General features: G+C 47.4%; 2 protein-coding genes and 6 non-coding genes across 20 annotated transcripts; 6 read left to right on the top strand and 2 right to left on the bottom strand.

Moving 5' to 3' along the window:
* The first annotated feature begins 136 nt into the window (after positions 1–136).
* On the top strand, positions 137–4,845 carry RACK1 (receptor for activated C kinase 1). The gene is made up of 8 exons (XM_026507671.4): positions 137–521; positions 1,589–1,760; positions 2,308–2,455; positions 2,683–2,778; positions 3,194–3,304; positions 3,699–3,839; positions 4,234–4,344; positions 4,739–4,845. The coding sequence occupies exons 1-8, from the start codon at positions 242–244 to the stop codon at positions 4,802–4,804; spliced, it is 1,125 nt and encodes a 374-aa protein (XP_026363456.2). The 5' UTR covers positions 137–241; the 3' UTR covers positions 4,805–4,845.
* Positions 816–883, top strand: LOC113261972 (small nucleolar RNA SNORD95). The gene has a single exon (XR_003318576.1). It is a non-coding gene; the product is annotated as a small nucleolar RNA SNORD95 (small nucleolar RNA).
* On the top strand, positions 2,073–2,151 carry LOC113261967 (small nucleolar RNA SNORD96 family). Its single transcript, XR_003318571.1, has one exon. It is a non-coding gene; the product is annotated as a small nucleolar RNA SNORD96 family (small nucleolar RNA).
* Positions 3,203–17,209, bottom strand: TRIM41 (tripartite motif containing 41). Of its 13 annotated transcripts, XR_008957638.1 has the most exons (8): positions 14,593–17,208; positions 10,739–10,834; positions 8,727–8,990; positions 8,140–8,162; positions 7,813–7,940; positions 6,947–7,372; positions 6,558–6,621; positions 5,765–6,100 (listed from the first exon to the last, which is right to left on the bottom strand). XR_008957638.1 is itself a non-coding variant. In XM_044387286.3 (7 exons), exons 1-7 carry the CDS (start codon positions 15,400–15,402, stop codon positions 6,614–6,616), a joined length of 1,755 nt encoding a protein of 584 aa, XP_044243221.1. In that variant the 5' UTR covers positions 15,403–17,208; the 3' UTR covers positions 5,765–6,613. The 13 variants fall into 13 exon arrangements, 11 of the variants coding, with proteins under 11 accessions (XP_026363451.1, XP_044243222.1, XP_044243221.1 ...); XR_008957637.1 differs by having other exon boundaries at positions 6,558–7,372; positions 14,593–17,206; XM_044387286.3 differs by having other exon boundaries at positions 5,765–6,621.
* Positions 17,210–17,273: 64 nt separating this feature from the next.
* TRNAV-CAC (transfer RNA valine (anticodon CAC)) lies at positions 17,274–17,346 on the top strand. The gene has a single exon. It is a non-coding gene; the product is annotated as a tRNA-Val (tRNA).
* A 440-nt stretch (positions 17,347–17,786) lies between these two features.
* Positions 17,787–17,859, top strand: TRNAK-CUU (transfer RNA lysine (anticodon CUU)). The gene has a single exon. It is a non-coding gene; the product is annotated as a tRNA-Lys (tRNA).
* Positions 17,860–21,350: 3,491 nt separating this feature from the next.
* On the top strand, positions 21,351–21,423 carry TRNAV-AAC (transfer RNA valine (anticodon AAC)). Its single transcript has one exon. It is a non-coding gene; the product is annotated as a tRNA-Val (tRNA).
* Positions 21,424–26,868: 5,445 nt separating this feature from the next.
* On the bottom strand, positions 26,869–26,941 carry TRNAK-CUU (transfer RNA lysine (anticodon CUU)). The gene has a single exon. It is a non-coding gene; the product is annotated as a tRNA-Lys (tRNA).
* Between the last annotated feature and the right edge of the window lie 324 nt (positions 26,942–27,265).

Raw genomic sequence — 27,265 nt, 5'->3', positions numbered from 1 at the left:
GGCAGTGAAGGCGCTGGCCGATCCTTACGGGAATATGCCGTGCACTTCCCCTCTTCCGCTTCTTACCTATGATGCCCCAGTAGACGTTTGAGGAGCCTTTTTAAACACTTGGTGGAGTTGGTTTCAGCATGTTTTTGTATAGCACTGCGAAACTATGTTACGTAGCAGAGAGGACGATGAAGTTTTATCATTTCACTTCGCCCTTTGCCCTACGTGGCGCCGCCATCTTAAGCAGTAGTGAATGATGGGGGCCGCCATTTTTGCTCGAACGGGCGTGTATTTCCGCTTCCGGCGGGGGCGTCTTCTCTCTTTTCCTCTGCGGGGCCGCGGCGGTAGCGGCCGTGCTGGTAGTCTCTCTGAACTATCCAACTCCATCCTTGTCGCCGCGGCGACACCCGCACTCGCCGGCGCCATGACTGAGCAGATGACACTTCGTGGCACCCTCAAGGGCCACAACGGCTGGGTGACTCAGATCGCCACCACTCCCCAGTTCCCGGACATGATACTGTCCGCCTCTCGAGGTATGGGATAAGGTGCGGGGCAAAGGCTTGAGAGGGTAAGTGGGTTGCGCGCGTCGCCTGGCGTTGCCAGTGGCGCGCGAGTTGGCGGCTTGGAAAACTCCGTCCCGGTGTGAGTTGGGGCATGCAGACCCGGGCCTAGGCCTCAGCCCCTGTAAGCCCGTGAGGCATCCCCACTTGGCAGAGATGGAGACCTAGATCACCTCGTGGCTAGCAGGAGGGTTGCAGGGTTGGAGTTCTATTTCTTCCCTTCTCGCGGGTGTGGCGGAGTGTGCACAGGAGCCTAGGGAGTCGGGCGGGGCGGTGATGACCCCAACATGCCATCTGAGTGCCCATGCTGAGACCCAGAGGCTGTTTCTGAGCTTCGCCCGGCCCTCTGCTTAGTGGTTAGTGGATGAACTCCTAGGGAACGTCGTGACTCCCCAGTCTCCTTGCTGGCCCGTGCTTCCCCCCCCCCCCGCCCCCCGCCCCCCGCCGTCGGTTTTTTCATTCTCTGAACTTGGCGGCGTTTGGAGGCTTCTTGTGCCTTTTGTTTGCCTCCACGTTATTAAAAGTAGTCTGAGGCTAGGGTAATGTTTGGCGCTTAATTGGAAAGCTTGAGTCTTAAAACGTTTCAGTGAAAGCATCCGGTCCGGTATTGTGTAAAGCAACTTTTCCAAATCCAGCAGTTGGGGCAGCCCTCAGCAGCAATTGTAGACATCCCACAGCTAGTCTTCCCGAAACACCCAAGCAGCAATGTTTATGCTTTAGACCTCAGATCAGACTCAAAAAAGAAATACTGAGTTGATGTGAATGTTAGAAAAGGGCATCCATAATCCGGTAAAGTTCTGCACACCTGATTTTAATTTTCATAGTATTACTTAGTTCTGTTTGACTCTTTTTTGAATAGCCAGTGACTTGGCCTTGATAATGAGTATCAGCTCTCAGCCTGTGGTTCTCCTCCGCCCTTGAGTGTCTTTAATTTGTTATCTTTTAAGTCCACCAATGACCTTGAGGGATCCTGGATTATCCAGTAGATGAGCAGGTGGCTATGGGATCCCTCACTGGGTTTTCTTTCTTACCTCCCCTAGATAAGACCATCATCATGTGGAAGCTGACCAGGGATGAAACTAACTATGGCATCCCACAGCGTGCTCTTCGGGGTCATTCCCACTTCGTTAGTGACGTCGTCATTTCTTCAGATGGCCAGTTTGCCCTCTCAGGCTCCTGGGATGGAACGCTTCGTCTTTGGGATCTCACAACGCAAGTAGCTGCTCATTTAACTCTGGGGCACTGGGGAAAAGCTGGACAGAAATGAGGTAGATGCTGTTGAGGGGTGGTTTCCGAGGGACGGTGAGGTTCATTGTGGGAACTGTTAAGGCAAGAGAGTACCTAGAGAAGATAGTTGGGGTTGTTTGGCTTCCATCCTTGCTGCTTTTATTTAGTTAAGCCAGAATTGTTAGGAGTGGGCTGGTTGAGCAGTTTTGCCACATACTGTGGTTGGGAGTAGTAGGCAAGTGTTTGAAAATGTTTTATCTTGGGAGCTCAGTCTTTGGATGGTCAGGCATACTGGAGGATCCCAGTGATGACAGATGACATTGTCAGCCAATCCCCACGTGGGAGTGAGGACATGTCCTGCAATTCTGAAGGGATTCTCTGGTATATGCTCAACCACAGGCCTGTTGTGATCAGACCCATGTCCAGGGTCATGTGATTAATGGCAGCTCCATTGAGACAGGAACAAAGCCAGGGAAACAGTCTGATGTGGATGTTTGCAGCATTTAGAGACTGACCTAGTCCTCCTCCTCAGGGGTACCACCACACGAAGATTTGTAGGACATACCAAGGATGTGCTGAGTGTGGCCTTCTCCTCTGACAACCGGCAAATTGTTTCTGGCTCCCGAGATAAAACTATTAAGCTGTGGAATACTCTGGGTGTATGCAAATATACCGTCCAGGTAACTGAAGGCACATGCAGAAAGCACATGTTGAAGATTCTCTCCTACCCTTCTTAACCTTGGCATTATGTGGTGATTTCAAGCCTGGCCTGGACTCTAATGGGGTTTTGTTAAGGTTTGGGTTCTGGGGGTGTGAATACTTCACATGTAACTGAGGGGGGGGGGTTCTGGTTTCGACTATCCTGGGACAGAATAGTTTCTCCTAACTTCTTTTCTGTCCTCTGCAGGACGAGAGCCATTCGGAGTGGGTGTCTTGTGTCCGATTTTCACCCAATAGCAGCAATCCCATTATTGTCTCCTGTGGCTGGGACAAGCTGGTCAAGGTGAGCTTGGAACGAGGGTGTAGGGCGCTTACTACCCAGAATGTTCTCTCACTGCCTCCCAGGGGGTCATGGGCTCTTAACTTTGAAAGCTTTGTTCCTCTGTTGGCTTTTCCTATTGGTGTCTTCTAAGTACAGGCCATTAGTTTTTGAAACTTGGTCTGAAGTAGCTAATTAAGCCCAGTGTCCCTCATAAAGCAACACACAGACCTTTTTTAATCTTAATTGTCCTTAGGTGACCAAGACAAATTCTTTTAACCTTTTTGTTACTGATAGAATGGAAAATGGCCACCCTGTCCTGGAATGCTTTTAAGTAAGGTGCCATGTCTTTTTTGTTTGTCCTGAGCTCTCCTGACCCCAGTGGATTCACAGCCAGGTTCTTCACCTGTTACCTCCCCCCCCAACCTCCCACACCTAGGTATGGAACTTGGCAAACTGCAAGCTGAAGACCAATCACATCGGCCACACAGGCTACCTGAACACTGTAACTGTCTCTCCAGATGGATCCCTCTGTGCTTCTGGAGGAAAGGTATTCAGGAACTGGGATGGGGGACCATGTTTTAGAATACTTACGATAATGACATAGGAATCCAAGAATAAATATTTAAGATTGCTTTCTAGAAATGACATAGATACTGTTTGAAACAAAAAAGATTGTTTTCCGTAAAGCTGGCTTCTTGAAGATATTGGTTAGTAGGTTTCAGTTTTCAGAACTGATTGCAGTGATTTATTTAGAAGCTGTCAGAGACGTCATAGGGTTGGTGAGGTTTCCTGCATTAAAGGAAAGGCATTCAGAGATAAGTACTGGTATTTGAATCATTAGCTTTTGGGACACGTGCAGGGGGAGGGACAGGATTTTGAGACTGTTGAGATTAACATCTGGAATAGGTTTTATCTTGCCCTGATTCACCTTATCTTCCCAGGATGGCCAAGCCATGCTGTGGGATCTCAACGAAGGCAAGCACCTTTATACACTTGATGGTGGGGACATCATCAATGCCCTGTGCTTCAGTCCTAACCGTTACTGGCTCTGTGCTGCCACAGGCCCCAGCATCAAGATCTGGGTGAGTGTGTGCTACAGTTAAGGCTAGGCACCTGGCTATACTCTGTGAGCCCTGGCAATGGTGTGATTTCCTATGTCACTGATGGGATTCGAGCTTCTTGAACAACTGCTAACCATGCGATTATCAGCGGAGATCCAGGAAGAGCAAGTTAACAGTTTCCCAAGATTGGGATTTGCAGTGGTGGCAGAAACTTGCCTACTGAAAAGGAGATGACAAATCACAGCAACTTACTTAACCTCAGCATAATTGACATGTTGGTCTAGATTGTTCTGGTGGGGAGGAAGGGAGGCAGTCCTGTGCATTTTAGGCTGTTCAACAACATCCTCAGCCTCTACTCCCCCAGTAGATGCTTATAGCAGAGTTCCTCCTTATCTTGATTTTGCCCCTTCCGCAGGACTTAGAAGGCAAGATCATTGTAGATGAACTAAAGCAAGAAGTTATCAGTACCAGCAGCAAGGCAGAGCCTCCCCAGTGTACCTCTCTGGCCTGGTCTGCTGATGGCCAGGTAAGGCCTCTTCTTAAGTGACTTGGCTTCTACCTTTTCTCTCTCCCTTCATGTTCTTGGTGTGTTTTTGACATAAAGTAAAATGACCAAATTAGCCAGGGTGATTTGGGAGGACCAGATTAGCTGTGCCAGTGAACAGAATACATGTTCCCGCATTGGAAGGAAAATTGGTCAAGCAGGCAGTGATTACCTGCCTTCGATTAACACTTTAGGTAACTTAACCATTCTACAGAAGTATGAATCCTTAATACCAGCTGTTGCCTTCTCTAAGAATACATATCATCTGGTGTTTAGAAAAATGGGGGATCTTACTAAACGAAAGGCCATCTTTATTACTAGAAATGCAGAGTCTGTGGCTCTGACATGACCTATCACTGTCCTTTCTCCCTTGCAGACTCTGTTTGCCGGCTACACGGACAACCTGGTGCGCGTGTGGCAGGTGACCATCGGCACCCGCTAGAAATATGGCAGAGCTTTAGGAATAAAACATTGGTTTTCTGACTTTTAGTGTCTTTTTCTGATAAGCAAAAAAGCTACTTTGTAATGCTATGCTGCATCACAATATCCTGTCTCAGGTATAGATCCTCTAGGCCTCCCTCAAGCCTAGAGAAAGTGTTCTTCAAGAATAGTAAAACCTCAAAAACAAGAGCTTTAACTGAATCTTATGGAAGCAAATGGAATAAAGTAGTTAGAAAAATGGAAAAAAAGAATAGTTAAACCTCAGTTCTATCTTAAAACACATAAATAATTGAACAAATAGGCATTCTGTCACTCCTCAAAGCAGTATTATAAAACAAAATATTCTGAAACTCCTTAGGTTAGTGTAGTCTGTTAATTGGCTCTTTTTGTTAAAATGGAGATTTCTGAATCCTTCATTTATGGTGAAGCCATTCTCACTAGAAGAATTGCTGCTTAATAATTACTTTGTTCCTTCCATTTTTGGACATTAAAAATTATATAGAATAGTCTGCAGGTATTCGTAAATATAATCACAGCTGGTTTTTTTCAAGTGGTGGATAAGTAACATAGCATGCTGTAGCCTGTACCGATCTTCCAGTTTCCTTTTCTGTCAACTCAGGGTTAATGAGACCTCTCTTGGTTTTAGCTTCAACTTTATGGTATTTCAGCTAGATAAAATCACACAGAGAGGCTTTGGAAATGTGAAGATTCTTGGGAAAACCAAAAAACAAAACTGTAGGTCATTCAAATGGGGTTGGGGGATGACTATCACAATCTGTGGAAATAAGCTCAAACTTGGTAAAGAGGGCTTATTACCTAATGTGACCAATGCAAAAGGCAGGTTATCACAGGAAGGTACAGTTAGTTCTCAGTTCTTTGGCATCACATTAGAAAGACTGGCTTACTATGGGAAAATTTTGTCTCCTATTTTTGCTCATCTAAAGGAAAGGACTCCACAAAAGAAGCAAATAAACTTTTTATTTCCACAACACAACCCGTCTTCCCTTTAACCCCAGGAACATAAACTGACCTCTGCCATCAAAGTAGAGGACAAAAGCTGACAAGTGACAGAAGGCGCAAGGGGTTACTAGAAAAATAGATTATACCCAAGGCTCTTCTGGGGATCCAAACCCCTGTCCCCAGGCTCCTGGTCAGGGCTCACCAAATGGAGAGAACTAAAGACATGAAGAGGCTGGAAACTGACACAAGGAACTCCATTGAACAAAGGGGAAAGGAGCCTGGCAGTGAAAAGACCTGGAGGGGTTGGGTGGGGTGAGCTTTACTCCTAGTTTGAGTGCTGGAAAAAAGGAAGGGGGAGAAAATAATTTATTGGGTGATACAATGGTATGTAGTTTCAATCATGTCAACCATTCCAGAGCTCTCAAGCTAAATTCTGGCCAGTCTATGGAGGTAGAAATTGGGGATGGAAGGAGTTTAGAATCCCTCCTACTTCCCCTGGAGAGTAGACATTTATTACCCAGCTCTACCCTTTTGCCCAACCTGCCTCCCCAAAAAAAGCTTCCAAATCCCTTAGCTAAAATTTGCATCAGAAAATGGAATTGGAATGGGGGCAGACAGGAGTCTTGCCCAAGTACCCCAGCCTGGGAACTGACAAAGTTGAAGAGCAGGGGCAGGGAAAGGGAAGTTAAGTAATGGAGTTAAATCTCCCCTCATCCCCTACTCAAACTCAGACCCCTGGGTGGACAGAGGGAGGGAAAACCAGGCAGCTGTTCTCGTCAGGGACCCATGCAGACCTGTTGGACAGACATTGCAGGTGAGAGAAGGCCGAGCTGCAGGCCAGGAGGGTTCTTTAGGCTCCTAGAGGGAGAAGCGGGCCTGGGTCAAAGGGGAGCAGGAAGCAACAAACAGTGGAAGGAGCCTTTGAGCCCCCAAACTTACGGGCCACCCTCCACCACCACCCGCCCCCCAAGTGCTAACCAGAGGGGCCCCTGCGGGTGGCAGGCTAATCAAGGGCAGAGCTTGATACGGGTGCCCTTGGAGAGCACCCGAAAGAAAGGGAAGACACGCTCGCCCAGGAAAGCAGCTGAGAAGGTATGCACATGGGCTAGAGTCTCCGCATTGTAGAAGCCCAGACGCCCAGCCTCATAGTCCAGGTACACGCCAAAGCGCCGTGGTTTCTCACTTGGGCTCAGCAGTGTCTGCTCCGTTGAGCTCTGTGCCTGGTAGCGTTTGCCGTTGGTGCCCACACACCACACTTCCCGCTGGAGCAGGGGCTGTTGGGGTAGGTGGAGCCGGCGGCGGCGATGGTGATGGCGCGAGGAGCTGGCATCCCCACTGCCCACAGAGGACCCCCCAGAGCCCACCTTCTCCTTATGATGGGTCGATTCACGGGCAGCGCCCACCGCCCAACCCCGCCGCCCGCCCACCTCTACCTCCCAGTAGTGCCGGCCAGAGCGGAAGCCTTGGGCCCCCAGTACGCAGCAGTCGGCTGAAAAGCGCTTGGAATGGTCAGCAACCTCCTGCCGCCGCTCTGCCAGGCGGACCCCCCGACGGTCAGGGGACAGCATCAGAGCCGGGTGAGCCGTGTCAGGGTCCAGCGTCAGGTCCACTTGGGAGGGGGGAGGACAAATATGCCAGGGCTGGAACAACTTGTTCCCCATCAGTAGCCAACTCTAAGATTAGGCCTTTCCTGCTGCCCTCCCCTTTGCCTCCCTTCCTCCTTCCATGTGTCCTCACCCCACCCCATCCTAGAGGCCAGACTTGAGTTCCCACGAGCTTCACTTCCTTCCCCATTCTTGTTTCCAGAACAGGTCTAACCTCTGGCCCTGGCTCTTGCTACCCACCCCCCTCCCCCAGTACCAACACCTATCTGGACTAGGACAAAAGCTACTCTTGGCTTGAAGCCCCAAGCAGCCCACCTGTATCCTGCTCCACCTTAGCCCTAGTCATCTCCCCCGCCCGCCGCCAGGGCCCAACTTCACCCTCAGAACCCAGTCTCAGTTCTGTAAAGGGAAAGGCAAAGGAAGGTCGTACAGGTGACCTCCCTACCTCGGGCAGCCTGACAGAACATCCGGCTCATTTTCCTCACGATGGCATCTGTCAAGAAGTCATGGCTATGGGGTTGACACGGGTCAGGGGACCAGACCTCTGGGGGCTGCAGCTGTACCTCTTCACACCTGGAGGAAGGGGACCGGGCAGGGGGTGGGACCATGATATTCCCAGAGGGAAGAGCAAAAGCTGAGGGGAAGGAAAGGAGGGTCCAGGAGGCAGAAACTCGGGTCCTGGGGAAGGAAGGAAAGGAGCGGGATATCCAAGAGAGGTAGGGATGGGGAACCAGATGCCACTGGGTCACAGAGGAAAAGGGTGGCAACACACCTATTGAAAGTCTCCTTGATGTCCTGGGAATAACAGAAACAAAAAGAGGGAGAGGGAAAAAGAGACAAAGAGAGAGTCAGCTGCACAGAGACAGCTCCTTTCTCCCAATCTGATTCCAGCCAGAGAAAGGACTGAACTTGAATATGGAGTAAGAAAAAGCACCCTTAAGGCCCTCAATAAGCGTGTTCTATCTCAATCATCCCTATGCCTCCGCATACCTAATTCAGCTCATCCTGTTGCCAAGACCAATAACAGAATTTTCAACCCCAGTAAAAGAATTTTCACAACATGACTTGATCATCTTTTTCAGGATATCTCTGTCAAAAATTCTTTCCTCAACTCTCCTTTAAAACCCTCATTCTACAATTGAATCTTCTTTCTTTTCACTGGGTATAATCACACGCACACCACATTTGGCATTAACTCTGTCCCCAGCCTCAAAAAACCTTTTGGTCTTAGGTTAAATCATTGTGGGTTCCTCTCAGTGAGAAGAGAGGCAGCTCTGAACGGACGTTAGGTAAGCATTACCTGACAGCAAATATAGGGTTTTGGGGAGAAGGGGAGATACGGAAGGGGGCACTGCTCACCTGGAGCAGCCGCAGGCCCCCCTGCTGGCTCCGCTCCTGGGCCTCGGCCAGCAGGCGGCTCAGCTGGGCAGCCTGCTCCGCCAGGCGGCTGGCCGCTGCTCCTGCACGCCCTAGCTGGGCTTCGTGCATCTCTCGGAGGCGCCGCTCCAACCCTGCCTGCTCTTCAGCCAGAAACCGTGTCAGCCGCCCGAACTCCGAGGCCACAGCTGCCAGCTCTGACTTCATCTGGCTCTGGGATGATGCAAAGGGGATGGTGGATACCACCTCAACACACAGAAACATAAACTTCCAATTTTGCAACTGCTGCCCCTCAGTCCAAGGTAACGGAGCCCTACATCCCAAATGGAAAGAGGCCCCTGTCCCCTTTCCCACCTCCCAGCCTTACCAGCCCCACTCCCACACCCCCAGCACACTGGTCTCAAACTCAACAACTTCTGCCTGCAACTTATCTCCACCCTGGCTAACTAACTTGATTGATTGTTCAGGTCTAAGCTTAAAACTATTCCTGGAGAAAAGCCTTCCCTCCCCTCGGGATCTAAATCAGGACCACCCCCATAAATATCACTGTATATCATGGCATTCATCTTAATTTAAAATGTCATGTTTACACTGAAGTATCTTTTAACATCCTTTTCAACCACTGCATAATCTCTGTTTGCCACAGGGTCCTCAGACCCTGGAAGAGGACCAACCACAGAGTAGGTACTTAGTAAGAATTTTTTGAAATGAATAAATTAAAAATTCAGGAATCAAGATACAAAGTTAGGGTCTTGACTATACCACTAATGACCTTAGAAAAGTCACCCAACCCTTCTAGATCAGGAGTCTAGCAAACTTGACCTGTAAATGCCCAAATAATATTTTACACTTTAAGAGCCAAGAGGCAAAATCATGGGCATCACTGTGTAGGTACTTCTATATATAATGAGAGAAAACTTCTGCCCACTCACCCCATTTACCAGGGCTGGGGAATCCCAGATAGTGGGCATGCTTTCCACCCATCAGCCAGAGACATTCTTGGGACAAAGAATTACAGGCCAGAGAGGGAAAGGAAATTCTGACTGACCAAGTGAATGAAGGAAATCAGCTTCACCCTCTGTCCCAGAAACACTCGGATCCTGACATCATCTCTCTGTAACCCAGGACCCCAGAAGTCACAATCTGAGCATCTGGCTAGAGGCAACAGGATTCCACGACTCCCAGACTCAGATTCCACCACTTAGTGCCTGCCAGTGGCTAGCAGCAGAGCTCCTAATGTGTAGGTGGCAAAGAATAAGCACAAGCCTTGGGAAGTGGCAAGACCCCTCACTGGCCAGGGTGGTAGGCGTGGGAGAGATGAGGGAAGAGGTCACACAAGAAGGATGTCCTGGCTTCGTCTCAAAAAGCTCAGTGCCAGGCCATTCTCAGTGCCTGGTGATCTTACAAAAACAGGTACAGAGTTGGGGGTGGGGGGTTGATATTAGGGGAAAAAATATCTAAAAATACTCCTTGGGGAGGAGGAATCAATCATGAAAAACAGCTGAGAAACACTGGACTGGTAAAGATGAAGTCTCTGCCATGCTAATATTCACAAATTCCTATCCTCTATTAAACACCCTGGCCCCCCTCTCCTGCTCAGGGCTGCTCTGCCATCTGTCCTGGGAACTGGGGCTTCTCTGATGGCTGTTATGTGGATTTTCCTTGCCCACTTCTGCCCTCTGTGCTATCCGGTGTGGTGGGCACTGGGCCTGAAGTGAGGTGTCTGGGTTGTAAGCCTGCTTTGCAGCCCTGGGCCAGGGACTCAACATCTCTGCACCAGGCCTGTTTCCGCTCCATTTTGGAATCTAGGAATGAACATGCCCCCTACCCTCTAAAGCCCCTCTCTCTTCAGGATCCTGAGAATGTGTCTACTTCTCTCCCAGGCCTCAGCTGCCCCTCTTCAGGGAATCTAGTCACCACTTTTGAGAGTGGGCAGCCCATCTTCCCTGCCCTGATCACAGAGTCAGTCAGCCCTATCAAGGACATTCACCCACCTTCAGCTCTGTCACCCGCCTCTCCTCCTTGGCCTTCATCTTCTGCACAGCCTCTAGGTGCTTCCTCAGTGGTTCCACATGCCCCTGCAGTTTGGCCTGAGGGAATGGGAAAGGAAGGTTAGAGGCCTGGGATGGGAGAGGCACCTGCTTTCAGTACCCAGCTCCCCCATCCGCCCTGCAGTACACTGAGGCCCAAAGCCTGATCCCCACCACAGGTATCAAATAAACATCACATTCCCTTCCTCCCCTTTCTTCTCTTCAGATGATGACAAAGGCCTCCAACACTCTGTCTGCACTCACGTACAGAAGCCTTGGGTGTGTTCTCTAAAAGTAGGATCCTGAGGACTACAGAGCTCCATGCTCAGAGTTGGGGTGGACCTGGCTTGAAGCCCTCAAGACACAAAGTCCTTCCATATGAATGTTCCTGCCTATGGTCTCTTCCCCCTCATAAGCAATCTTTCTTGTAACGTTCATTTCTAAATACTTCTCTGATGAGTTTGTGCCTGTGCTAAAGATCCTTCAGTAGTTCTCCACCACCTGCAAAATATGAGGCTCTCATTGCCTCTACATTTCTAGCCTCCTCTCCTAGACTTACACCTTCTAATATAGACTCTTAGTTTTAGCCACATAAAACTACCTATCTTTTTCCTGAATACAATTCCATATCTTTATCCATGCTGTTCCCTCTGCCTGGAATTGCCTTTCTCCATTTGGCCCAAGGCATTCTTTCTTTAAAACCCAGCAACCTGACCATGGTCCAGATCCTCCCTGCCCCCAACTTCCTCTGTCACCCCAAGGAACATGAATACAACTTTTCTAATACTTCAAGGCACTGTAATGATTTTTAAGTATGCTTCCTTCAGGACACAGGGCCAGGGGCCCCACTTAATTTCTATGCCTCTCTGTCCATTTCTCTCCCACTCACTTACTAAATGGAAAACAAAAACCCTCTCTTCCCAAGGTTTTAACCTTCACAGCCAATATGCATTTGAGCTCTATGTTCCAATCACTTGTAACAGAATCTCTTTCTTTAAAAGGCTATTAGAGACCAGAGATGGGCCCAACCTGTTTTCTTTCCTTTTTTATGTGTCCTGCCTCTTCTGCCTTTCTCCTTTCTTTTCCTGGAGAGGCAATACAGGGCAGAAGAGCTCAAGCCTAGATGCCAATCTAAACCTGAATGTAACCAAGTGACCTGATGCAAGCCACACTCACCTTACATGGGAATTGGGAATAACGGAATCTACCTGATGGACAGTATGCTTCACACAGGGTCTGCCATGTACCAAAGATCAATAAATGTTATCTAGTATTCTCTACTACGTCTAAGCTGCCAATGACAACCTGATAATGACCCTTGAACTAAAGAGTTTACTGACCCAGAGTACAAAAGGCAGTTGTTGCACAGGATACGTGGTTGTAGAAAAAGTTACATTAAAAATATTATAAGCAATCCCTTACATAAAAGTAGCATAAACTACAGAAAATTTTGTCTTTTGGTATTACCTTCTACTTTTCTCCAACTCTATTCAGAATTTATGATGCTTAAATTTCCCATTTAGCATTTTTCCTAAATAGTTGACAAAAAATTCACGAGCACAAATCCAAACAGAGTACTATTTAAAAAAAATTATCAAGGACTTTCAACTTTTTAGGAGCTTTACTTATACATCATTTGTATTATTACCTATTCAATAAAGAAATACTTCTACAAAACAACACTGTTCCAAGCTAGTGCTAGTCAATGTACATATTTGAAAGGGATAAACTACCTGCCTATAAAATAGCCTGTAAGTTAGAAAAGGAATCACTCAAATTAGTTCTATATAATAAAACTCATGTATTTACATTTGCTGATCAGTTAATGACAGATTATTTGCATCTATGTGGCCTCCTCAAACTGCAGAACCCTACTGGGCTGGCATACAACAGATGTGGCTAACAAAAATTAAAATCCAGTTTCAGGGGCGCCTGGGTGGCTCAGTCGTTAAGCATTTGCCTTCAGCCCAGGGCGTGATCCCCGGGTCCTGGGATCGAGCCCCCATCGGGCTCCCTGCTCCGCTGGGAGCCTGCTTCTTCCTCTCCCACTCCCCCTGCTTGTGTTCCCTCTCTCGCTGGCTGGTCTCTCTCTGTCAAATAAATAAATAAAATCTTAAAAAATAATAATAATAAAATCCAGTTTCAGAAGCTCTTCAGAAGAGTCCTATAGGAGGGTGGAGAAGGAGTGGAATACCCATGAATAGTCCACCCCAAGATTCAGTTAACAAACTTACTGCCCATTGATGGATACAGTTAACTAGGAGCCAAAAGGAGGTAAAAGGGGACAAAAGATCACAACCTCCCCTAATGTAGGGCCTAAAAAACAGGTGATGTTACTAATGCAGTGATTCCCATGCTACGCTGGGCTTTCTTAAAGATATTCTGATATTCTCCCTGTCTCTGTCGAGTGGTAGGGCCCACTGTACTTCTGAAAACTCCCCTAGTAATTGGGACAATCACTCTGTGGAAGAAACAGTTACTTGTCATGAGAGGATGTAAGTTTGTCTTAGCTATACTACTCATAGCTGAGAAGCTCTAGACTCATTACTCTAAACTTGAGGTAATGTTAAGATTACCTAAACGAGGTTACTGTGTGAAAAGGTATGAAAACACAGGTCATAATACAAAAAAGTTCTGCAGAGACCACACAGGAGCTACCCTCTCTCCCTCCTGGTCCCACTGTTTCAAACCCATCCCAGCTTTCACTAGATAGTGCTATTTATGCTATCTCACAGACAAATCCTTACTTATACCCCCAAAGAGGAAGAGCTAGAAGTAGGGTGCAAAGAATTAACCAAACTAGAATCAGATTCCAAGAAGTCACACGTGAGGAAAGTCAAACTAACAAGACATCTAAATGGCGGTGACACTGTTGATAGTACGCAGGGGCACAGAGGCAGGGGAGGGGTCATAACCAAGTCCATCACTTACTAGTAGCTGTGTGGCCCTGTGTATATTACTTAAATCTGTTAATCTGTAAAACAGGGATAGAAACCATATCAAACTTAGATTGTTTTGAGTTTTAAATGAGATAGTCCATGAAAAGTGCTTAGTACAGTGCCTGGTATACATAGTAAGTTAAGTGTTCAGTAAATATGAACTTTTAATCCTGGAGAAATTAAAGTTCCAAGACCTCTAGAGATGCCTGAGTTAAGTGCAGAGCCTGGTCTTCTGATTTAGAAGCCTCTCCCTTTTTCCTGCATTCTCAGGAAAGGTAAGTTCTAGTCAGTACATTAGACTGATGCAGATCCAACAAAAGTCTATGAGGAGAAACAAGCCATATCATGGGGTAGGTGAGAAAACCATTAAAAGGCAAGTGCAGAGTATCTGGGTCTGACACTAGTAGTCATTTCTACATTCCTGCTCCTTAAAGCACTTTCTTGTTCTTTGAGGCTCCAAGTCCTTCCCAACTCTAGGGGTCTGAGTCAAGGACAGACTGAAGACTCACCTACAAGAAAATGATACTGGTGGTAAAGCCTGAGGGGTCTGTCACCTGCACTCCTACACTTAGAGACAGTGGAAGTGTGAAACAGCAGTGCTTTCCCCAAGAGATGCAACCCAATGATATGGTATCACCGGGGCTTTGCCCAATTTCTTTTGAGGAAGCCAATTTTCCTGGTCGTCTTCACTGGTCTGCTTTGTCTGTGTACAAGATCCTTCTCAGTCTAACCCACCTTGATGCCAGTAAGTGCTAAGAAAAGGAGAATCAGCTCACCAGTGCATGAGGTTCTGGAGTTAGGAGGGGACATGTTTCCTTCTCCCAGCTCCTCTTACTTCCTCTCCACCCCCACTAAACTCCCATCTTCTACTTCTCTCACCTTATACTCCTGCACCACCTCTTCCAGTGGCACCACGCTGTGCTGTTTGTGGCTCCTGGATTCCCGGCACACCACACAGATGGCCTCTTCATCCACCTCGCAGAAGAGCTTCAGGGCTTCCTGGTGTTTGGGACAAATGCCCTGCTCGCTCCCACGGCTCCCTCGACCAGGAGTTGGGTGCATCTGCCGAATCACCTGGACCATGTTGGCCAGCTGCAGGTTGGGGCGGAAGCTCCGCCTGGGAAAGCTCTTTCGGCACTGGGGGCAGGTGAAGCACCTCCGAGGGGCTGGAGGCGGGGGTAGTGGGGTAACGGGGTCTAGCTCCTCTTCCTCGTCCTCCTCCAGCACTTCCTCCTCGTCCTCCTCATCCTCCCCTCTCAGGTCCTCCTCCATGTCCCCCAAGTAGTAGTCCAAATCTTCCTCCTCGTCCTCCTCCTCCCACACGTAGTCCATGTTGTCCCAGTTGGACCCTCCCATGCCACTGGTCCAGAACACACCCTCCTCTTCCTCCTCGACCTCCTCCTCCATGTCGCCCTCATAGTCTTCATCCCGCATGGGGGTGTCCCACCCCCCACCGGCCCCTACAGCCTCCACTTCCTCCTCCTCTCCGTCCTCCTCTTCCTCCTCCCGGTCTAACTCGTCCCTGTCCTCCTCATCCTCCCCTCCCCACAACTGGGTTACACACACTCGACAGAAGTTGTGCCCGCAGCCGATGGACACGGGGTCCGTGAAGTAATCGAGGCAGATGGCGCACACCGCCTCCTCCTGAAGGGTCTGCACAGGGTTGGGTGCCATGGCAACGGCAGCCATCTTAGTGTCCAGTCAGCCAGTGTAGATGGGCGGCGGGGGGCGGGGGGCGGGGGTCTTCCCTCTCAGACGCCCTGACGACCCGGCCCCACCCCCACCCCGCCTCTCCACAGCTTGCCTCAAGCGCAGACAGAGGAAGGTCCTCCCGACAACCCACCCCTCCACACAGAGTTCCCTACTCCTAGACGACAACCGTGTCTCTGCGAGGGGAGGGGACAGAGCTGAACGCTACAGCCAAGTCCCTCAGGTGGCCCTGAGTGCAAATCTGTCCCAACGCTCCCTTGGCCTCCTCATAAACCCCCGCCCCTCCTCACTTCCTGGCTCCGCCCCCTCACTTCCGGCCTTCCTTCCAACACTTCCGGTGTCTGCGAGTCTCCCAAGCTCGCGAGTTCCCTCCGCGGTAACGCTACGCCCCCTTCTTTCCTCCCGGGCCCCTGGGCGACAGGAAACGGCGAGGAGACGCTCTAGCAGGCACACGGGAAGAGGGCGGGAGGGCTAGAATGATGGAGGCCCACGTCTCCGTAATACGAAGGAGCAGGGAACGCGAACGACCCAGAAGGACCGGCCTCCCCCATCCCCCGCCACTGGGGGTAAACTTCGGGGGACGGTGGAAGCGCTTAGCGGCCGTCCACTCTCGGTGCTATGACCGCGTCGGCCCGGCGCCATCCTACTAACCGAACACGGAGACTGCACAAGGGACTCCCCACAGCCGACGCCGGAAGCGGAGGGGCGGGTCCCGGTGAGCGTCCCCAAGTACTTCCGGCCCTTCTAGGCCGAGTACTTTGTTGTTTGGGAACTCAGAGTTCCTCCGAGACGGCTTAGGGCGGGGACGGGACACCTTGCCCACCCTCCCGACTATAGTTGGCATTTCCGCAGGCATTTTAGAACCTGCCGTTTTGTCACTGTCGTATGGTTTAGATGAACTTTTCTAACTGCCCATCAGTAAAGGAATAATGAAATCATTACATGAACATCCACACCGTGGAGTATTCTTTAGCTGTAAAAAGGGAATCCTCTTCAAGATGTATTGTGAGGTGAGAAAGGGTGCTGAAAAGTGTAGGCTATGCTACCATCTGTAAAAAAAGGAGGAGTGTTAGATGTATTTGATAACTTTATCGTCCTGTATTTACTAAAATAAAATAAGGGTAGTAGTCCCTATCAGAGGGTTTTGTGAAAATAGAGTTCGTATAATTTCAAAGTGATTAGTATGTTGCTTAGCACATAGTGAGTTCAGGGCCGTCGGTTCATTCAACAATTTCTGAGCTGACGCGCTGCGTGCCCAAACTACCCCGAGGTCTGTCTTCACGAGTCCTGGTCTAAGAGCAGCGGCTCAAACTGGGTTCGTGCTATTAGTTTTACTTGAGAAAATCCCATCCAGGCTGTAGAAGTAATTACTAAAGATGCCGCTCTGGTACGCAGAGCATCTCTGTCAAATAGATCTTTTGGGGGATGAAATAATACCTGAGGCTTTTGAAAAAGTTCTCCTTTAATTAAAAGAGAAAGGAAAACCTGCAGGGGCAGTTACGGGAACGTAATCCAAGTACAGAATTCCCAGGGAGTGCCGGCCGCTGCGGGATGCCAGGGCTAAGCACGCAGAACTCACCCTGTTCAGGGGGCGCTTTACCGCCGGTGGGGAAACTCCCAGGGGACGCCTGCTTCCTCAGACGGGTGGCCGAACACGCCAAAACCAGTAATCCTCGTGGGCGAACATCCATATGAGGCCATGCCATGGGAGGTGTGGCCACGAGACCTGAACACAGCTCAGCCGCCTGCGCAGGGAACGTCTGCCGCTTGGAACTCTGGCTTCACGCAACCGGGTCATTCTCCGCCCTGTGTAGCTTTAAGATAGTGTTAGTGAAAGGCTGTCCCTGTCGGTTTCCGTAGTGTAGTGGTTATCACGTTCGCCTCACACGCGAAAGGTCCCCGGTTCGAAACCGGGCGGAAACAGCTTTTTTTTTTTTTTTTTTTTTTTTAGTCAGTGTTTCATTTTTACGGTCACTGCATCCACGCCTCTCCTGCGCCCCAAGGAGGGGGGGGCTGTGGTCACGCAGAGGAAAAGACATGTGTATGTCTATCTCTTTTTCCTGGAGACAGGCAGTAAACGGGACAGCAACAGGACAGAGCTCACAGCTCACCCTCCATAAATGCTCCAATGTAAATTCAGGTCTCGCTCCTCAGCTTATCTCTTGCTCTTCTCCTGCAAGAGCCCGCAGAGCCACCTCTCCCGGGTTGAGGGACCGTAGGCTTCGGATCCTCCAGCGCTAGTCACTAGGACAGTCGGACACACAGTAGGTGCTCCATATTTGCAAAATTGCTTTTCAAAGTGTATCCTCATCCCTGCATGTGCATTTCAGTCTTCTGGGATAGAAGAGAAAGTAGGTACATGTGCCCGGCTAGCTCAGTCGGTAGAGCATGAGACTCTTAATCTCAGGGTCGTGGGTTCGAGCCCCACGTTGGGCGCAGCTCTTTTTAAAGAAGGAAAGAACTTTTGTTGCAGTCAGGCAACAAGGTTCTCTCCAGACTCGCGGCGAATGGAACTCGGCATTTCTGGCGGCGCGCGCCGAAACTAGGCAGGTGGTTGCCGGTAGCCCAACAAAACGTTGCTCCCAGCCGTTGGGCCCCCGCTAGCCGGAAGGCAGGAAGGGAGGGTGGGTGCCAGCAGACAAGTTCCGGGGAATGGGGGCTCCTCTTCGGGGCACCCTTCCGCTCGCTGAAATTCGCCTGCCCAAGGTCAACGCGTATGGGGCGCCTTCTGTTGACCAGACTTCCAGTCCGGTGTCCGCGGCGCTGCCCAGGAGCGGGGCGAGGGGGGGGGGGGGTTGCGGCGTGGCTTCCGGAAGCTGCGGGGCGGGGGGATGGGGGAGACCCAACGGCCGCCGGATTCGCGACCACTTTACTGGGTGACTTAGAGGCTAAGCATTCTCGCGCTCTTGCCGCTGCCGGGTTATTTTCCGGTGAGAAGAGTGCTCTTCGTAATCTGAGACCCTCATCTTCAGTATATTCCTCTTTTTAAGAGTCCATCGTTTCTTAAATGTTGCCCCACACAGACAGGAATGTAAAAATACCCTTTATTTTGGAACATCCTAACATGAACATCCTCAGTTTACTGGTCTTGTCAGGAAATTCTTCCTTAACTTCAGCTGAACTGCTTTTTCAGACCTGCAAATTCAGACTGTTCTCTGTTTACCGTATGTAGACGTCTCCCTCAACACACGCCAGACCGCAAGAGAAGTCTATTGGTCACGTAAAGCTGGTTTATTGAACTTGCTAAGCAAAGGATTGAATCGCCTTCAGTCTCAGAAGTGCATCGAAGACGGGAATTAGGGAAAGTTTAGCATGACACCGTTTAAGAGCTGTCCGGACAGGAGTTGGTCAAAGTTTGTAAAATAGGCGGATTTGCTGGTACAGTCCTAGCGTCCTAGCTCGCTCATGCCTTACTGGAAAGCGACTGTTACTATGGTTATATTGGAATTAATGGGTCTAAATAAGCTTGTGTCCCAGGAGTTTCGATTTTGACATTTTTTCTCGCACAGGTACCTATAGATTCGTTTGCAAATTGTGGTTTTAGGGCTTTTTTTTTTTTTTTTTAACCACCTTCACTGGAAATGGAAAACATTCCTAAAAGATCCTGGCTTTTCATTAAGGAGAAGCCAAAGTGGACAGGCTTCTCGTTGCCATCTCCCAACAAGCTAGGGGCATCCCCGCTGGAGCTTTTTGCTCCAATTCCTGCCTGTCTTTCCTCTCCATGGCTTCCACTGTTGCCCCTCCAGCCAGGCCCAGTTGGGAATCCCATCTGGTAAGTGATCCATTGCTCTTAGCACAAAAGAGTCAAGGGTTGATCAGTTCAGACATTGAGCAAACACAAGGAAAGTAGGATTTTTTGGTCTTTTTCCTCCTTGGCGATGGTGGCCATGGAGGCAGAAGGACTTGCTCTGATTTACGTTTCAGAAGGATTCCTTCAGGAACGATGAGCAGGACATGTGATGGAAGTGAGACTGAGTCAGAGAGAGGAACTGGAGGTACACAGCCATGGTCTAGACAGGAAGCAGCTAACATCGCAGGGGGAGGCAGCAGCCAGATGGGAGAAGTGGGTGAAGGAGATAGGTGCATGGTTTATACCTGGGCAGAAGAGGGAGGCTGCCCAGTTTCTGCTTTAGATGGTTTAGTAACAGAAATCAAAGACCGGGTGTAGGAGTAGGGACAATACTGACCCCACCTTTGGCCCTCCATCCTCTTCAAGCCAGAGCAATGACCTCCCTCCCACTACATGTTCCAGGCCCGTGGAGGTTAATGTATGCCATGACATGGAATGCGGGAAGGCTTGTTCTGATCTTTCCTAAAGTGGCACACAGAAGGCACCACTTTAGGTAACTAGTAGAGATCCTTTGGCACACTGATAGAGCCAGTTTAGATAACTACCCTATGACCTCATGACCATACTTCTCATTCCATAAAATCTAGGGATTAAGGTCTGGACTGGGTGGAGAATAGCTGCGGAGAATGGCCCGACAGGGCCTGGCTGGTCTGTCCCCACCCACACTCCCCGTCAGTAAGTTACCCTGAATAAAACTCTGCATAAGCGATATAGAGTGGCTTGCTTCATTTTTTCCCCTCTTAACGAGCCTAGAGGATACTTTACTGACTTTCCTCCACCTTCTAACACAGGAGTGGGTTGGGGGGTGAGAAAGCAGTAATGAATTCAGTCTTGAACAGGTTGGGAGATGTCTCAAAGGACATGTCCAAGACACATGGATCTGAAGCCTGGGGAGAACTGTCATTGCTGGAGACACAAGCAGGCGGGGTAGAGGTTGGGTCAAGCTGTCAACCGCAACGTGACTCTCCAGGGGAGATAGCCTTGGGTAGACAAATGGAGAAGGAGTCAGACTAGGAGTAAAGCCAGCAGCAAAGCTTCTACTGAGGCCAAGGGAGTTAGGATGTGCAAAAAGAGAGGAACAGATAGGCAGACTCAAATTCCATACATGGTCTAGTAAAGGAAGGCAGTAAGGCCTCTATGGATTGGGCTACCTGCAGGCCCCTGGTGACCTTGATCAGACAACTAGACTCGGACAAGAGGACCTGCCGCCCAGTGGTCTGATGGAGAGGGGTTTACAAGGTGAAGACACTCAAGGATCCTGACTCAGCAGGACTCAGCCTCCATTCCAATTCCTGGCTCCACAGGTCTTCCGGAATCAGCATAGGCAACCAAAAAAACATTTTCAATATTAGATCATCTATACTAATCTTACATTTGCATATATAGAGATCTACATATAGCATGCGTTAAGCCTCATCCCAATTCTGGACATTCAATGCTAGCATTGATTAGTCTTATTTTTAGAAAATACTTAAAAGATTTAATTATATTTCAAAATTTAAATTCTCAGCTTTATTTAAATAACGTTGACTTAGAATTTGATATTTCAATTTCCCTTTTATTTTTAATAGATAATTCCACATAATTTAGAAGAAACAATCATTTTGAAAACATGTAAAACTAATTTTATTTTTGGCTTATTTATACCTACATTTTGACGAAATACATTCAAATCTCATATTTCTTGAACGTACTTAGCATTTCCTTAATCCTTTAGATCTTTAGTGTCAATCCAGCATAAAATGGGTGAAAATTTAAAACCTCCAACTGTCTCGCTAGAAGAAAGAGACAAAATGGAGAGAATTACCTAGTTTCAAACTTCCAAAGCCACATTTACCTTCCTTGCTGCGAGGCTGCCTGCTTTCATCCACTGTTTTGTTTTGTTTTTAATTGCTGAACCTGACTGGTTTCCCGACCTGCTAATGAGTCGCGTTGGGTAGTTAGACAACAATACTACCGGGGGCCCCACGTGGAATGGTTTCAAGGGCTCGGCCTCCCAGTTGGGGGGGGGGGGGGGGGTGGCAGAGCCCATGGCTAAAACTCTTAGAAAGATCATGAAATAACTCATGCATCGCTAGTTTCCGTAGTGTAGTGGTTATCACGTTCGCCTAACACGCGAAAGGTCCCCGGTTCGAAACCGGGCGGAAACACTGTGAGGTCTGCGTCTTTTTCTTTTACCTCAGGTTAAGTGAATTTCTCTACGTAAGTCATCTGTGTGGAATGTATGTGCGTGTATGTATGGATACTTTTTACAGTTTTACACGTACTCTTGTCTTTTGTAATTCATTACCAGTTCGGTTCAACCAATACAGCCCCGGTCTCTAGGTCTGTGGTGTAAGAATGTGGTCTGTGTCTTTAGAGCATTTCTTCATAGAACTTAACGATTCTGGCCGGTTAAAAGGCACCAAAAGGCAGGAATGTCCGCATCCACACATGAAATGTTAAAAAATGCAAGCAGGAATGAGCTGGAAATATATGGTGGAAGGCAGGCCAGGAGGGAGTATTCACAGGGAAGATCGTAGCGGTGGTAATGACCGAGCCATGAACAACGCATTGCGTTAACGGTGTCCAGTCCTGTTTAAGGTATCTGCCTCAAAGGAACCTAACAATCCTGGGAGGTACGTAATACATAGTTTACAGGTGACGCCGCTGACGCACAGAAACGTCACAGAAGGTGAGGAAACGTGGGGTAAAGGAAATAGAAAGGGGAAGCTAAAGGATGGAGAAGAGGAAAAGCAGCAGGGCACCGAGAGAAAGTCAAGTAAGCGCAGCGAGGAAAGCAGCTTTGATTCTGCCAGCGGACTGTCAGTGATTGGCTGGGTGGAGCCAACAGCGATGGCGGCAACTCCACACCACCGACACTACCACGAGCAAGTTTAAATTCTTCTACCCTGACTGGTTTCACTCCCAGCTTGGGGCTGCCCATCCACCTGTCCTCAGGGGGGCCGCCTCCGCTCCTCCAAGTGGCGCCCTGCTGTCGCTCCCCGCGTGCCCCCTAAGGCAGACCCACCTAGTGTCTACCCTGCATTCCTCCCACTGTCCAGTGTGTCCTCAGCGGCTGAGAGCAGTCAAAGGACCATCAGTCTCTCCAGAGGTGTCTCGGCCAGCCGCCCTCTTCAGCGATCCTCACGTGCCGCTCATTGGTCTCCAGCCTGTGCGATGCTGCAAGTGTGTTGGGAAACAGGCTCTAGAGTTCAAGGCGAAAAGGCAGTAAAGGCTTCAGAGAAGCATTCCAGCGACGCTCGGAGTGGGCCCCCCAGCCCAGTGCTCCTGGCTTGAGAGATGTCGGTAGAGACGCAGGACTGTGGACCTCTGTAGTGCAGCTTGCTCTCACGCCTGGAAAATAGGGCTCATGCTTTCACACTTGACGGGGCACACTTACACATTTGACAAGCAACTTCTTTCCCAGAACTTCTATCAAACTGGGAAGCCAAATAAAACATCAAGGTTGTAAATCGCATTGCCTTTAAAGTTTCACTCATCTTAAATGCAGACAAAGCATAACCAAAAACAGCATAACGTACTTTAAAAAATCAATTTCATGCCCATTTCTTTATCATTGTTCTTTCACACTTATTTGTATTCTTTCCCAGAATTTACAGATGTAACTCACCCAACCAGGAAGGCTAGGGACTAGCTCTTGAACTTAGAGACCAGAGGAGTGAAGAGTGAAGGATTCTGGACCTCACCTGGGGAATTCTTCTTCTGCTTTCCTAGACTCATCTTGTTTCAATTAATGCTAATTATTATTCTCTTATTGATGCTTAAATTGTAGCTGCTTGTCAGTGGGAGCCCCTTCACATTGGCTCCTTTATCTTTTCAGCATTGCCCTGACAATTTGAAAGCATCCTCATTTCCTAGCAGCTATTCACGCTTTGGACCCATCCGTAATTTTTCCTGCCTTAGGATGCAGGAGAATGTACAGGAAGCTTCTTTTTTTTTTTTTTTTTCCAGTGAAGAGTAAAAGAAAAAGCCAAATCTAAGTGCCAGGACAGTGCATGGAGCCCAAGGTCTCTGGCTCCCCCACTTCCAAGTACCCTAGAGAAATAGTTTTAAGGACATGAGTTAACACTGAGGGTTCTACTTAATTGTAGCTTTTGCTAGATCTTCACATTTTTCCAAATAAGCTTCAACATCGTTACTGTACAAAATTATCTACCTAATTTTTTAATCTCTCACTCATAAGTATATTCCCTTTTGCTTTATTTTTAAAAAACCTCTTTATTAGGAAATCTAAAGTAGAGATAATGGTATTATGACATGCCAAGTACCCATCAACCAACTTCAATTTTCTTTCTTCCACAATTCCATTTTTATCTCTAACTCCATCACTTCCCACCCTACTGGCTCTATCTCAGAGGGTGATAAGGACTGTGAGAAAATTAATGAGGGAGATCTGATAGAGTGGCAAGCAAACAGAGGACAGCATTAGAGAAGGGCTAAGAAAGATGTATCAGAAGAGGTGACAATGAGCTTAGTCAGGAAAATAAGATGGAGCCAGCCTTTCAAAGATCTTGGGAAGAGGCCTTTGGGAGAGGGAGCAGAGGGTTCAAAGGCTCTGAAGTAGGAGTGTGCTTGGTGGGTTCAAGGAGGAAAGGAAGACCAGGAACTTGGTGGATAAGGAGCCACAGCTATATCTCCTTGGCTCTGCATTCTGATGACTCCATCCACACCAGTTGCTCTTTTTGTTTACAAGTGGATAGAAAAATGTATGGAGGACACCGGATCTGTAGTCTTAGAGTATGTCCAGGCTAATGAGAAGTACAGTAGGATCTCAATATGGAGTTTTTAAGGACAGATGAATGAACATATAGGCTCATTCAGAAGATTGCAGATAGACAATCCACCTGGTGTTTCTAACTGCTATGAGTTGGTGGTTAAAGCAGGGAGACTACAGCAGCAACTGAGGTTCACGTAATGGCTCTGCACTCCAGCTGTGACCTAATCAGTGCCCCCTCTCCTCTCAATGAGGGTTCAGAGAGATAAGTCCAAAATTGTTACCAGGAATGTCTAAGAGAAAATATCACCAGTGGCTTAGATATTCAGAATGACGTCTTTTGATAACCATAATTCATGAAGGAACTAGTCAAAGGAACTAGTGATTGTTCCTGTTTCAGAAATTGCTAGCTTTATAAGAAAAACAATAATATTTGTAAGTTGAACTTAAAACCTTGCGAAAAACTAGGCTTTAACATTTACAACTAGATAAATTGAATATTAATCACACAATAAGTTTGTATTCTTTTCTGTATTAAAAAACCTTCCCTAGTCCTTAGACATTAAACATCTCAGATGACAGCAGAGAGTTTCCCAAAATATCCAGTGATTTTAATCCAGTTGGTCCTGACACAGAATGGAGGAGCAGGTCATTCTGGGTCATCTGTTTGGCCACTCTTCCTTTAGCATGCCGTCCTCCAGAATTAGGCTGCTCTGGTCGACATTTGTCTTCCTATTTACCCCAAACTTACATTCCCCAGGACATCAGCATGTGACTGAGACCTGCCTTTTATTTAGGGGACTTTGTGCCCTATAAACAGCAGTGAAATAACAGGGTAGAATTTGATGGTGGTCGAACCATTTCTCTTGAAGCTACACAGACCCTAAGATAATGACTTTGCCAATTCTAGTAAATACTGAGAAACCACTGACTATTAAAGAAAGAGCTGATATTGGAGTTTTTTTAGACTAGCTAGAAAATAGCCATAAATATCTTAAACCTGGAGATAATTTTCTGTTTCAAATGAGGTTTTAGATGAAAATATCCAAATGGATGGTTGATTAATAATTTATATGTAAATTATATATAATTATCATAAACCACAAGCCACATGCATGATCGAATAATTTAAATATGCCCATATGACACCAAGACCGAGTAGAAAATCACATACAAATTTAATTTCTTATATATGGTTGGATTCTTTCTGTCCAAGGGAGAAAATTCGCAGAATAAGAAATAACTGAGTAGGCCTTTCCAATGAAGCTTTGCATTGAAGAAAACGTGATAGCCTTCACAGAAACAAGCCTGAAAAAGAAAAAAAATAATAATATTGTCCTCTAGAATTGGATTAGAAGCCATAAATAAGAGAGACACTGTGATCTTTAGAATCTGTTGCCTGCGTATGTTCCTGTGAGGGGCAAAAGGAAGGTCCCTCTTCCTGTGAGGCAGTGCCCTGTAGGCCCTGCAATGGATATCATCTTACTTGTAGGACAGGCAGTGAGGGAATGATAAGAGGGGTGGAGTCATGTTAGATTCTTTAAAGCAGCCCATTGCCACCCAGCAGAGGAGAAACAGTCAGTCTGGTTCATGGCTGGTAGGAAGGAAATCAATCAGCCTGTAAAATCTACAGTCCAGTGATTTGTCTATTTCCATAAAGTTACCATCACATATAAACCTTGACCCAGCAATCTCACTTCTAAGAATTTGCCCCACAGATATAACTGCAAAAGTGCAAAATAACAACACTACATACTTATTAACTGCAGAACTGGTTATACTAACAAGAGATTGGAAACAATATAAATGTTCATCAGTAGGTGATCTGTTAAATAAACTATGATTCATCTATAGGTGAATATTATGCAGCTGCAAAAAAAAAAAGATTTAGAAAATTTCCTACATCTTAGATGGAAAGATCTTCAAATATAAGAGTTGTAATTGTCTTTTTGTATAAAATAGAGGAAAATAGAAATATATTTGCATCGAAAGGTGTATAACCGTGCAAGAATATATACACGAGTACAATAGTTGTTACCTAAGGAGGGAGGATGACAGGCACTTTTCACTGAATATTTTTATGTATGGTTCAATTTCTGAAGAGTACAGTGTACAACCTACTCAAAAGATGTTTTAAAAACTCATTTTGTGGAACTCTGTGGAAAATGTTATGGTGATTCTTCAAAAAAAATTAAACATAGAAATACCGTATGTTACATTGGAATTAAAATTAGAAAGAAAAATAAGAAAAAAAAGAAATACCATTTGTTCTGCAATTCCACTTCTAGGTATATACTCAACAGAAGTGAAAACAGGAACTTGAACAGATATTTGCACACCCATGCTAATAGCCGCATTATTCACAAAAGCCAAAAAGGTGGAAGGAACCCAGCCAAGTGTTTATAGACAGATGAAGGGTTAAAAAAAAAATGTAGCGTGCCTATATACATAATGGAGAGTATCATAGAGATAGTAGAATGGTGGTTGCCGGGAATGGAGGAAGGACAGAACTGGGAGTTTTATTTCCTGGGTAGAGTTCCAGTTGAGGAAGATGAAAAAGTTGTGGAAATGGATGGTGGTGGCGGTTGCACAACTATGTGATTGTGTGAAAAGCTACCGAACTGTACATGTAAAAATTATTGAAACGGTAAGTTTTATTACGCATGCTTTAACGATTTATAAAATAATTTACATATACTTATATAAAATTCATTTTGTTAGCAGTAAATCATAACTTAATCAATGAACAAAGGTATAGCCACATAAAAAAGCGCACTTGAATACCGCGTACGAGAAATTTCTAGAGTAGAATTTATTTGTCCCCGAGGGAGTCAAGTAGTGAACCAATTGTCCTTAATTGGACAAAACCTAAGCGTTGCGCCCAACGTGGGGCTCGAACCCACGACCCTGAGATTAAGAGTCTCATGCTCTACCGACTGAGCTAGCCGGGCGCCTAGGAGCCTGTTTTCATCAACTCTTACTTCAAGGTAGGATTCAAGCTATCTACCTCTCCAGATTCGGAAGTAGGTTTATTTGCAACATCCCGCCGCTGGGCAGACCGAGAAACTCAAAACTCCGAAGATCTCGCCTGACCGCCCCTCCCACCTAGGTCTATTTTCTGCTTGCTCAGCCAGCTACCGATCCTTTTTCCTCCCCCCGGAAAGTGCGGGGCGCGAAGGAGGGAAAACATGAGCATCTTAATACTGGCACGCTCACCTTGTGATATTTTAATCAGGAGTTTAGACGTAGGGTCTGGGGATTGGAGTGGGTGGATC

Source organism: Ursus arctos, unplaced genomic scaffold, assembly GCF_023065955.2.
Source record: "Ursus arctos isolate Adak ecotype North America unplaced genomic scaffold, UrsArc2.0 scaffold_5, whole genome shotgun sequence".
NCBI classification, from domain to species: Eukaryota; Metazoa; Chordata; class Mammalia; order Carnivora; family Ursidae; genus Ursus; species Ursus arctos.
The sequence above is the reverse complement of the archived record's forward strand: the minus strand, read 5'-3'. Positions and strand labels throughout refer to the sequence as shown.

Coding starts and splice junctions, on each gene's coding strand:
- RACK1 (XM_026507671.4), top strand. CDS start 242: ATGATGGGGGCCGCCATTTTTGCTCGAACGGGCGTGTATTTCCGCTTC. Junction 2,456..2,682: donor TATGCAAATATACCGTCCAG/GTAACTGAAGGC, acceptor TGTCCTCTGCAG/GACGAGAGCCATTCGGAGTG. Junction 3,840..4,233: donor GCCCCAGCATCAAGATCTGG/GTGAGTGTGTGC, acceptor CCCCTTCCGCAG/GACTTAGAAGGCAAGATCAT.
- TRIM41 (XM_044387284.3), bottom strand. CDS start 15,402: ATGGCTGCCGTTGCCATGGCACCCAACCCTGTGCAGACCCTTCAGGAG. Junction 10,835..14,592: donor AGGTGGTGCAGGAGTATAAG/GTGAGAGAAGTA, acceptor CCATTCCCTCAG/GCCAAACTGCAGGGGCATGT. Junction 8,991..10,738: donor GGCGGGTGACAGAGCTGAAG/GTGGGTGAATGT, acceptor CTGTGTGTTGAG/GTGGTATCCACCATCCCCTT.